The sequence below is a fragment of the Mesocricetus auratus genome, unplaced genomic scaffold (assembly GCF_017639785.1).
Source record: "Mesocricetus auratus isolate SY011 unplaced genomic scaffold, BCM_Maur_2.0 Super-Scaffold_6730, whole genome shotgun sequence".
Taxonomy (NCBI): Eukaryota; Metazoa; Chordata; class Mammalia; order Rodentia; family Cricetidae; genus Mesocricetus; species Mesocricetus auratus.
In genome coordinates this window covers 1,113,417-1,125,623 of record NW_024429184.1, presented here as the reverse complement: position 1 = coordinate 1,125,623, position 12,207 = coordinate 1,113,417, and the positions used below count along the sequence as shown (strand labels likewise).

General features: G+C 38.4%; 1 protein-coding gene across 1 annotated transcript in view; it reads right to left on the bottom strand.

Moving 5' to 3' along the window:
- Positions 1–12,207, bottom strand: part of Shoc1 (shortage in chiasmata 1) — a 76,497-nt gene that overhangs the window by 40,016 nt on the left and 24,274 nt on the right. The window contains exons 8-10 of the mRNA XM_021235938.2: positions 10,446–10,547; positions 8,848–8,956; positions 3,698–3,792 (exon numbers count right to left, since the gene is read on the bottom strand). Of these exons, the coding sequence (XP_021091597.2) occupies positions 3,698–3,792; positions 8,848–8,956; positions 10,446–10,547 (306 nt within the window). The remainder of the gene's footprint in view (positions 1–3,697; positions 3,793–8,847; positions 8,957–10,445; positions 10,548–12,207) is intronic.

Sequence of the window (12,207 nt, the reverse complement as noted above, 5' to 3'; positions counted from 1 at the left end):
GGATGAAGGTTCTAGGATGTCATATAAGGTAGTCATCAACCTTATCACCAGGTAGGGGCTATTAATGTAGTCTCTTCACTATTACTTAGTTTTCCAGTTGGTGTTATCCTTGCAGATCTCTGGAAATCTCACTAGTGTCAGCTCTCTCCTCAAAGCTACAATGACTCCAACTATTATGGTATTTCTCATCCTGATCTCATCCCGACTCAACTTCCTGTTCCCCCATGGTTTCTTCTACCCTCCTCTTATCCCCTTCTCTTTCTCCTGGTTCCCTCTCCCCTCCTCCCCCCATGTTCCCAATCTGCTCAGGAGATCTTGCCCCATTCCACTTCTCTGGGGTATAATGAATATCTCTTGGGAACCTCCCTGTCTCCCAGACTCACTGGCCCTGGGATTGTAGGCTGACACTCCTCTGATCCATGTCTAAAATCCATATATGAGTGAGTACATACCATGTTTGTCTTCTTGTGACTGGGTTACCTCACTCAGGATGGTTTCTTCTAGTGCCATACATTGGCCTGCAAATTTCAAGATTCCATTGTTTTTTTCTGCTGAGTAGTACTCCATTGCATAAAGGTACCACATTTTCTCTATCCACTCTTCAGTTGTGGGGCATCTAGGTTGCTTCCAGGATCTAGCTATTACAAATAATGCTGCTATGAACATAGTGGAACAGACATCCTTGTTGTATGAATGGGCAACTTTTAGGTATATGCCTAAGAGTGGAATTTCTGGGTCTTGGGGTAGACTGATACCCATTTTCCTGAGGAATCTCCATACTGATTTCCAAAGTGGCTATACAAGTTTGCACTCCCACCAGCAATGGACAAGTGTTCCCCTTTCTCCACATCCTCTCCAGCATAAGCTGTCATTGGTATTTTTGATTTTAGCCATTCTGACAGGAGTAAGATGATATCTCAGGCTAAGGATGTTGAGCACTTTCTTAAGTATCTCTCAGCCATTTTAGAATCCTCTATTGAGAATTCTCTATTTAGTTTTTAATTGGGTCCTTTGATGTTTTGGAGAGTAGCTTCTTGAGTTCTTTGCAAATTTTGGAGAACAGCCCTCTGTCAGATGTGGGGTTAGTGAATATCTTTTCCCAATCTGTGGGTTGCCCTTTTTGTATGCTGACTGTGTCCTTTGCCTTACAGAAGCTACTCAGCTTCAAGAGGTCCCATTTAATAATTGTCGATCTCAGTGTTTGTGCTACTGGTGTTATGTTCAGGAAGTGGTCTCCTGTACCAATTCGTTCAAGGGTACCTCCTACTTTCTCTTCTAACAGGTTCATCATGGCTGGATTTATGTTGAGGTCTTTGATCCATTTGGATTTAAGTTTTGTGCATGGCGATAGACATGGATCTATCTGCAGTCTTCTACATGCCAATATCTAGTTATGCCAGCACCATTTGTTGAAGATGCTATCTTTTTTCCACAGTATAATTTTAGCTTCCTTGTCGAAAATTAGCTGTTCATAGGTTTGTGGATTAATCTCAGAGTGTTCAATTCGATTCCATTGGTCTACCTGTCTATTTTTGTGCCAATACCAAGCTGTTTTCAGGACTATAGCTCTATAATAGAACTTGAAGTCAGGAATGGTGATGCCTCCAGATGTTGCTTTGTTGATCAGGGTTGTCTTGGCTATCCTGGGTTTTTTGTTTTTCCATATAAAGTTGAGAATTTTTCTATCAAGGTCTGTGAAGAACTGTGCTGGAATTTTGATGGGGATTGCACTGAATCTGTAGACTGCTTTTGGCAGGATTGGCATTTTTACCACATTGATCCTATCTATCCAAGAACATGGGAGATCTTTCCATTTTCTGGTGTCTTCTTTAATTTCTTTCTTTAAAGACTCAAAGTTCTTGCAGTATAGGTCTTTCACTTGTTTGGTTAGCATTACCTCAAGGTATTTTATGTTGTGTGTAGCAATTGTAAAGGGTGATGTTTCTCTGATTTCTTTCTCAGCCGTCTTATCGTCTGTATACAGTAGGGCTACTGATTTTCTTGAGTTGATCTTGTAGCCTGCCACTTTGCTGAAGGTGTTAATCAGCTGTAAGAGTTCCCTGGTAGAGTTCTTTGGGTCACTTATGTAAACTATCATATCATCTGCAAATAGTGAAAGTTTTACCTCTTCTTTTCCAATTTGTATCCCCTTGATCTCCTTTTGTTGTCTTATTGCTCTAGCTAGAACTTCAAGTACAATATTGAAGAGGTATGGAGAGAGTGGACAGCCTTGTCTTGTTCCTGATTTTAGAGGAATTGCCTTGAGTTTCTCTCCATTCAGTTTGATGTTGGCTGTTGGTTTGCTGTATATAGCTTTTATTATGTTTAGGTATGTTCCTGTTATCCCAGATCTCTCCAAGACCTTTATCATGAATGGGTGTTGGATTTTGTCAAAAGCTTTTTCAGCATCTAGTGAGATGATCATGTGATTTTTGTTTCTCAGCTTGTTTATATGGTGGATTACACTGATAGATTTTCATATGTTGAACTATCCCTGCATCCCTGGAATGAAGCCTACTTGATCATGGTGGACGAGTTTTCTGATGTGTTCTTGGATCCAGCGTCTAGTTTATCATTTTTTTAAAAAATAAAAATAATTATAGATCCAATGTAACTATAAGAAATAATGCAGAGATGCATACTCTCCTATTTCCTCCAATTACACAGTATAATCACACAACTAGGAGAACGGCACTATAGTAAACCATCAATCTTGTGTAAACCATCAATCTTGTTCATATTGTCTCAGTTTCGCCTATTCCTGTGACAAGTTCTATGCAACTTTATCACCTACATAGATTTGTGTATCCCTCGTCACACTCAATACACTAAACAGTTCAATATCACAGGATCCCACTACCTGCCTTCATGTACCCACATCCTCCTCTCTCTTGCATTATCCTCCTGTCATCATTAGCTCCTGGTCTTTACTAATCAGTTTTCCAGAATTAATTTCTATTATTTCAGAAATTAAGTGGGATAGTTATGTTTTTTGATTAGTTGATAATATTTCTTTTTATATGTATGTCACAATTTGATGATCCCTTCCTTTATTCAATGGACATGTGAAATGTTTCCTGGTGGGGAGTTTTCAGTTCTGAGGATTAAACCCAGAGGTTTGTGCATTGCTACCCTGTGCATGGATCATTGAACTATATAGCCCTAGCCCTGTTTCCAGGTTTCCATTCTTATAAATAAAGCTGTGGTGAACATTTATGTTTGTCTTTATGTAAACCATGTTTTAAGAAAATAGACAGCACCATAACTATTATTCTCATTGTATAAGGAGATAACCTTGGAGGGGGGGTCATTCAACTCAAAATTATTTTATTAAATTACAAATGTTCTTTGTTATAGGTTTTAAATTATCCTTATTGGAATGCTTGAAAAATATGAAACTTTTACATTACTTCTGTCATTTCCTATGTAGAATACCTTTTGCAACCAACTTATCAACTAAGAAATACAAACTTTTTACACATACACATATTATAAGTGCATGTGTTAGATTGTTTTTTCTGTTTCAAAGATAAGAACTATGAGAAACTCAACCAGGTTGAGACCTTGTTTATCTAATGAACCTCTATAGCACAACTGGACTTGGTGTTATGTTACATATTTCATGTTATGAAACAGTCAAAGAAAAATATCTCACATTTGTATTCTTTGCATGCCTCTGCCTATGTATTCTATTTACCTGTAAGCAAGAACGAGACCCAAGAGTTTCTGCAGCTTCCAAGTTGCCACAGCATACAATATTTATTAGTCGATTCTCCAGCACTAAGTAAATTACTATAAAAGAAAAATCAAAGTTTAATTCATCAATATGCTGTTTTGTATAGCAACTTTTTAACAACTTAATTTTTTTGTTTTTCAACACAGGATTTTTCAGTAGCTATGGAACTCTCTCTGTAGACCAGGCTGGCCTCAAACTCACAGAGATCCACCCACCTGCCTCTGCCTCCCCTGTGCTGGAATTAAAGGCATATGTCACCACTGCCTGGCCCATTTTTAAAAACAGAAACAAATTTGCCATTCCAGAATATCTACTGAGGATAACTATGGGCAATGAGTGCAGCAGACCTAAGAATGGCTAGTCTTTTGTCAACCTGACACAAGTCATTAGAGAGGAGGTAACCTCAGTTGAAAAAACACACTTCCTAAGATCAGTCTATAGGCAGGTACGGGGGAATTTTCTTAAATAGTGATTGATGGGAGAGGTTGTCCTGGAACTCACTCTGTAGACAAGGCTGGCCTCAGACTTAAAGAGATCCTCCTGTCTCTGACTCCTGAGTGCTGGGATTAAAGGTGTGCACCATCACTGCCTGGCTAATAATATTTTATGTAAATTTCTAGCCATGAGTCCATTATATATAGAAATTCTACTCTCTCTGTTGCTAAGAATCAGAACTATGCATAAAATCTACTGGCCATACTTTCTCCAGAAGTGACAAGGTCCTAAATTTAGATCAAGTCCCTAAATCTTGGTAGGCAATGAGGGTGATATGTAAAATTTGTGTGTGCTAGTTTTTGGAGTGCAGAGGGGAAAGGAGTAAATATATATGAAAGTTAATGTCAAACACAGCTCATTAGTAGCTATGAAGCTTTGGGCCCTGGTAGGGGAGAAACTATTGATTTACAAGGTCTTATATCCCAAACCTCTCATCTCCACTAAAATGGAGAATTGATTATATTCTGTTTTTCAGTTCATATGGAACATAAATGAGGAATGCAATGGTAAGTACTTCTAGATACTACACTGACAATATGGGGTAACTGAAAGCTAGATTTCTAGATCTAAACCACACAGTTCATCTACACAACCCCCAAATCTAGTCATTTGGTATAAAACGAAAATCAGGACAATTCTTGAAATTTACCAAGTGTTTTTTTTTTATAATACACTTCAGATTGTAAATAATTATTCTGAAGTGGAAATAAGAAGAAATTCTTCAGACAGCCATGCCCAATGAAAGCTAATATTTTTGCTTTAAATGAAGCATTTTGAAGATATGTTTCCCATTAGTAAGGAAATACAACCCTATTTCATCCTGACTTTTCTTTTTGTTGCTCTAAAACCTAAAATGGGCCTTACATGTAGTAGGCACTACAAATAAGTCAAAGGTATAGCAGCATTATTTAGTATCTCACTTCTTTAAAATATTTTAATATTTTAGCTTTATAATTGAGGTACATTTTTTATATATAGGTAATCAACATATAGCCCAGGCTAGTCTGAAATTCATGACCTTACTCCCTAGGCCCCAAATACTGGAATTATAGGAATAATCCCCATATGTAGATTTAAAGTCATTTTTAAAATGGGAATTAAAAAATTTTTAGCCATAAGTCAGACAAAAGTGACTTATCTCTTGCTGTGATGAGTAACTTTCAATTGTTTCAAATGACTCTAGAATCATCAACTGTTTTAAAAGCCATTTTTGTCCTAACTTTGCCAAATCATAATTCATCAGGCAAGACTCTTTTCATATATCCCACTAGATATTTGAGTTCTAACAATATATAGAAAATAGCCTGTGTGGCCGGGCGTTGGTGGCGCACGGCCGGGCATTGGTGGCGCACGCCTTTAATCCCAGCACTCGGGAGGCAGAGGCAGGCGGATCTCTGTGAGTTCGAGGCCAGCCTGTTCTACAAGAGCTAGTTCCAGGACAGCCTCCAAAGCCACAGAGAAACCCTGTCTTGAAAAACCAAAAAAAAAAAAAAATAGCCTGTGTGATTAAAGAGTTATTATAGTTATTATATGATATTTTAATGCTAATTTAAGATTATACTAATATATACTGGTTTCTCTTTCTGACCTGCCTCCTTAGACAGATTACAATATACAGAGTAAAGACAGTGAAAGAGCCTAATAAAGATTAACTGTGCCCTGCAAATAAACACCTTTTGCTTTAGCAAAGGAACTGAAGTATTAAAGGATATGTGATTGCATGACTATGCCATGCTGTTTCAGAGCTCATTCATGTTACGGCCAAGCTGAGCTCATGGTAGAGTTCTATACAGCACAAAGTTGAACAACAAATGAAAATAATTCTTAAATAGAATGTGAAGATATACTTAGGACACTCAATGATGGCTCCTCTATGTCTCAGACATTATACAGACCATTAAAGATGTGTACAGAACTCGTGATGAGTTCTGGGTCCTTGACTGCTTCCAGTTATCCAATAGCACGCTACTCTGTAAGAGCAGCCTAGGGATCATTCACAAGGAACTTGGAGGCGGTCCTGTAATTCTCCCGGAGGTGTGTGATTTAGCACACATTAAGTTCCAGTTTACAATGGGAATGAAGATGACTGTCCTGATTATATTTTTAGTTTTGTGACTTGCATAAGAAGCAACGTTGAGTGGCTTTAGTCCAAGATACTAGACTAACTTACCTTGGAGAACACTAAATGTATGTACTCCACATAATAAAAGATACCATACAAAGCTTTCTCAGACTGTCAGTAGTCAAGTATGCTGGGCTACTACTAAGATAGACAAGTTTGGGTTCAACTAGAATTTGAGGATTTAGCTTTGCAGCATTAATTCTAATATCACAGACCATTTTGTGCAATAACAATGGGGTGCTGAAGCCGGGCAGTGGTGGCGCACACCTTTAATCCCAGCACTCGGGAGGCAGAGGCAGGCAGATTTCTGTGAGTTCGAGGCCAGGCTGGACTGACAGCCTCCAAAACAATACAGAGAAACCCTGTCTCGTAAAACCAAACCAAACCAAAACAAACCAAAACAAAAACAATGGGGTGCTGAACAGGTTTATGGATCAAACCTTGGTTCTACATGTCTGGTATTCTCAATGCTGATGCCATCATAGCAGAGGTAATCAAGGTCAAAGAACATATGCCAACAGAAATGGGATAGGACTCCCTGGTAATCCTCTGGGAAATAAGTTGACAAACACACTATTCTATAACCCTTACCTACTCCTGGCTACAGATGTATCATCTCTTAGAAGACTTAATAACAAGTCTTTGAAGTAGACACCCAGCACTAGAAAGAAAGAGACTGAGGAAAAGAGCAATTAAGAGCAAGTGAAGGAGCCAGGCAATTTAACTATAATCCAGAGCTTTAAACCACTTATTCTAGGGTTCATTATGACTCTCCAAATTCATATGATGAAACCTGAATCCTTAGAATATCAGACTATGACTGTATTTGGAGATAAGGTCTTTTAACAAAGAGGTAATTAGGTAAATGAAGTTACTAGAACATTTCTTAATCCTACATGACCAAAACCAATCCAGCAAACATATTATTCAATAGCCTCCGGGACTATGACGAAATAAAACATTGTTCATGCCATTCAGTCTGTGGTATTTGTTATGGAACCAACACACACAATGTGTCTTTCATGGCAGTGAGTATCACTGGCAAGTATTCAGAGGCAATTTCCTAAATTGTTTTATTTCCATGTAAGGATCTTAAAATATTCAAGTTATTTACTTTTAATAGTAATATATTAACATTCAAAATACTAAAAATTATTGTAAAAGATTATACTGTGAAGAAGATTCTATCATATTGCCATATTACCTAGTTTCTTTCTAGGTAAAGTCAGTCTTATGTATTTCTTATGTCATCATCTAACAATATTCTGTGGGGAAAAAAACGGATGTGTGCATATATATCCCCCCTGCTGTTTATAACACACATTATATAGTGTCATATTTTTTCCTAAGAGCACCTCAGAAGTTGCCTTTTGTTCCCCAGGAGTTGAGAAGACTTTTTAATATGATAAAGTATGCACTGTCTTAATCCAAAGCCTGCATGTTGCTTAGTGGAGACGAGCAGAGCCTGTTCTTCTGTCAGGAACAAAACTTGCATGGTAACTGCCTCCAAACGATTTGAACTTGTAGCTGGTGATATAGCTCATTGAGGAAAGGTACCCACTGCCAAGCCTTAGGGCATGAGTTTCATTCTCTGGATCCACATGGCAGAATTGAAGAGCTAGCTCCCTAAACCAAAAGAATTAGCTAGAAAATGTGGAAATAGACACAAGTATATGATATCATAACTTTTACATATGATCATGGTAGATTTGAAATTTGTGAGTGGAAAAGACTTTTGTGTGTATAGGTAACTGGGCATCCATATAGGAAGACTAAAGACTGAGATATTTCCTCATACCATGTATGAGGATATAGTCCAAATGGATCACAGATCTAAATGTCAAAAGCAAAACTACTTGAGTACTAGAAAAAAAAATCTGGGTGAGCTTCTTTTAAATCTCAAAGAGAAGGTCAAGACACAACAAGAAAGAACTTGGATAAAACTGGTCACAGTAAAACCAACAGAGAGTTTAGGCATCCCAAGACAAAGAAAAACAATAAAACGAGGACAATGTAAAGTAAGGGAAAACAGACTAACCCAAGAAAGCCATTGTGACTTCCTGCAGAGCAGGCTAATAAGGAGTTCTGAAAATGAACAAGGAAAGTAACAACTCAACAGATGACTGACAAAAGGAATTAATAGTTCACTGAGAGAGAAATAACAAGATAAATGTGAATTAAAGTTACAAGACTGACGAAATTCTAAACAAAATCGAGGCTAAAGGAAGTTGCCTTTAAATGGAGAGATTTCATTAAAAATAAAAACTGCTTATCTTGAGCTGGGAAACGGTGGTGCCCACCTTTAATCCCAGCACTTGGGAGGCAGAGGCAGACAGACCTCAGTGAGCTGAGGCCATCCTGGTCTGCAGACTGAGTTCCAAGACAGCAGAATTACACAGAAAAACCCTGTCTGTCTTGAGAAACAACAACAAAACAAAAAAAGCAACTGCTTGCTTGAACTGTAACTTGGGTTCTAGATAAAATCTTTACTTACATTTTACACACAGCAGAAAATGGAAATGTATGAAATCCTGCACATAATGAACTCACTGGAGAATGTTGCCTTGGTAAGCTTATACTGGTTAGTGGTATTTCTAATTCTCCTGAAATATATGAAAATTAAAGTTATATAATACTGCAGAAAATAAAATTTAGAAGTCCCATAAATAATTATTTGGTTGATCAATTTGTTGCAATAAAACATTTGTATTAATTCTTTGAGAATTTAGTACAGCGTATTTTATCATAGTCACCTCTCTTCCTCAACTCCTCCTAGATCCACACTTCCAGCCCAACTTCATCTCCTATTTTTTTTTAACCACCGAATCAAATTTGTGCTGCTTATATGCTTTTTGATGTGGCAACAAAATCTGTCAGTAAGAAGATATTTGGGGGCAGGGTTAGGGAGATTGCTCAGCTAGCAAAGCTCCAGAACCTTAGTTCAATCCCAGCACCCATGCATGTCGGAAGCTGGGCATAATGGGATGCACTGGAAGTCCCAGCTCATCCTTTAGCTGTGAGTCCAAAGTCCCCTGAGAGACCTATTTCAGAAAACAAAGCAGATGGCTCCTGAGGAATGATGCTGGAGGCTGACCTCTGGCTTCTATCCACATGTATGTGTGCACACACACAACACAAGAAATTTAGATCCCTACAGATACAAAGCAAGCCCTAAATTCTTATCTATATAAAGAACTACAGATCCATCACTTGGTATCTCAACTATGACAGTGGTGACTTTGTGACTCTATACAGGCACTGTGGCATCACCCCCACCCCACTAAACAATATGCAGTTTAAAGGGCTTGTTTCTAAATATAACAAAGGTCAACAAGAGTACTAATATTTAAATGAAATGTAACTGGGGCTAAAGTGATGGCTCCAAGTTAAGAACACTTGGTACCCTTCCATAGAACCCAGGTTTGAGTCTCAGCATCCACACTTAACCATCTGCAGCTATAGTTTCAGGACCTGATGCCCTCCCTCTCTTGGCCTCTGATGGAGCCTGCATGCACATGGTGCACATACATACATACACTCAGGCACACATACATAAAATAAAACGCTAAAAGAATAAAGTTATATTTAGTCAGCTATAATGTAAGGTTATGTAGATGTGAGAGTACATATGCATGCACACCACTGTGGAGGTCGGAAGTCAATGCTGGGTGTCTTACTCAATCACTTTCTGTCACATGTTTTGGTATGGGGTCTGTCACTGAACTTATGGTCCATCAATTCAGCTAGCCTGGCTGCTGGGGATCAGACACTCAGGCCTGTGTGGCAAACGCTTTACTGACTAAGCTATCTCCCAAGACCCAAGATTTGTATTTCAATTTTAGTAGTATTTCCTCTATTGATTTTCTCCAACATTTGTAACTCTGCTGTGTATATGACCCACTGTTGTTGACAAGATCATGACAGGACAAATATAAAGGGACAGAAAAGGGGAAACAATGACAAGTAGAACCATAATGATTAAGTTTTTGAACATGAAAACTGATTCACCATAGACTATAAATGCAAATTTAGTGTACTTTTATGTCATATAGCGAACTCTTAGTAGGTCAATGACTTAAGCAAAATCTCTACCTGGTTCATTGCACTCTGGTTCACTTGGGCTTTTAATAGGTAAGATCTCTGTGGAGTTGCATTTCATATCCTCAGCATCAAATTCATGCTTGGTAGAAAGATCTGAAAGTAAATAGAAGAAACTCTGTCCACAAAAGTGCCATTCAAATTTCGAATTGGACAGGACCTGCAGTGCCAAAGAGATCACACCCTGCTTCATCAAATGGCCCTGTTACACCAGGTTGCAGTGTCAAAGGGCCATCTTTTATTAACCTCCTGCCACTAACAAGTTCCCCCAGGCCCTGGACCAGCAAATAGCTACCCGGCTGCTTAACCACGCTCACAAGTACAGGTCAGAGAGCAAGCAGGAGAAGAAGAAAGGCTGTTGGCAAAAGGGACATCCCCACTAAGAGACCACCTGTCCTTCAAGCAGGGTCAATGCAGTCACTATCTTGGTGGAGAACAAGAAGGGTCAGCTGGTGGTGACTGTCCATGATGTAGACCCCATTGAGCTGGTCTTCCCGCCTTTGCCCTGTGTTTCAAGTTGGGGTCCCCTACAGCATGAGCAAGGGGAAGGTTAGGCTGGGGCGGCTGATCCCAGGAAGACATACACCACTGTTACCTTCACACAGGTTAAATGTGGAATACAAAGGCACTCTGGCTAAGCTTGTGGACATTATCAGGACCAATTACACAACAGATACAATGAAATCCACAGCCATAGGGGAGATGATGTTCTGGGCCAAAATCTGTGGGTTGTATTGCCAAGCTGGAAAAGGCAAAGGTCAAAGAACTTGCCATTCAACCGGGTTAAATGTACACTGCTAAGTTTTCTGTACATAAATATAATTAAAAGATTGTCCTTCAAAATCATATATACATATATATATAAACTGGAAATGCTGAAATGACTAAAGAAAACAAAGGAAAAACACTTGAAGATCTAGGTATAGGAAAGAACTATCTGAAAGGGCTCCAATAGCTTAGGAAACAACCTCAAGAACTGACAAACTGAATTATGTGAAATTAAGAAGTTTCTATATAACAAATGGAAACTATATACAGAGTTAAGAGACAAGAGAATGGAGAAAGTCTTCATCAGTCATACGTCAAAAAGGAGATAATATCTAGACTATATAAGGAATAGCAAAAAGCGAACAACAAAAATCCCTTATAAACCTTCCAGACAATAAATAGGCCAAGTAATTGAACAGTTTTTAAAAGAAGAAATACAAATGGCCAACAAATACTTGGAAAAGTATTATATGTCCTTGGCTATATATCAGGGAAATGCAAATTAAAACTCCTTTGAGATTCTATTTTTATCCCAGTTAGAGTGGTTATTATCAGGAAAACAAACAACACATGCTGATGAGGATGTGAGGAGAGAACTTTTACCCACCGCTGGTGGGGATGCAAACTTTTGTATTCACTGAGGAACTCAGTATGAAGGTTTCTCAATAAGCTAGAAATAGAATTACAACAAAACACAGCTAGACAACTCCTGCCTGGGTACATACTAAAAGGACTCTGAGTCCTACCTCAGACATACTGAGACCTAGATTTACTGCTGCACTATTCACAACAGCTCTGGAATGGCAACAGCATAGATGTCCAGATCAATAGATAACGTAGAACACATACGTATGGAATTTTAATCAGTCATAAAGAAATAAAGAAATCCCTATACTTACAGAAATATGGGAGGAACCAGAAATTATTATAGACTCAGAAAGACAAATACCACATGTTTTCTCTCTAATGCAAATCCTGAACTTTAGTT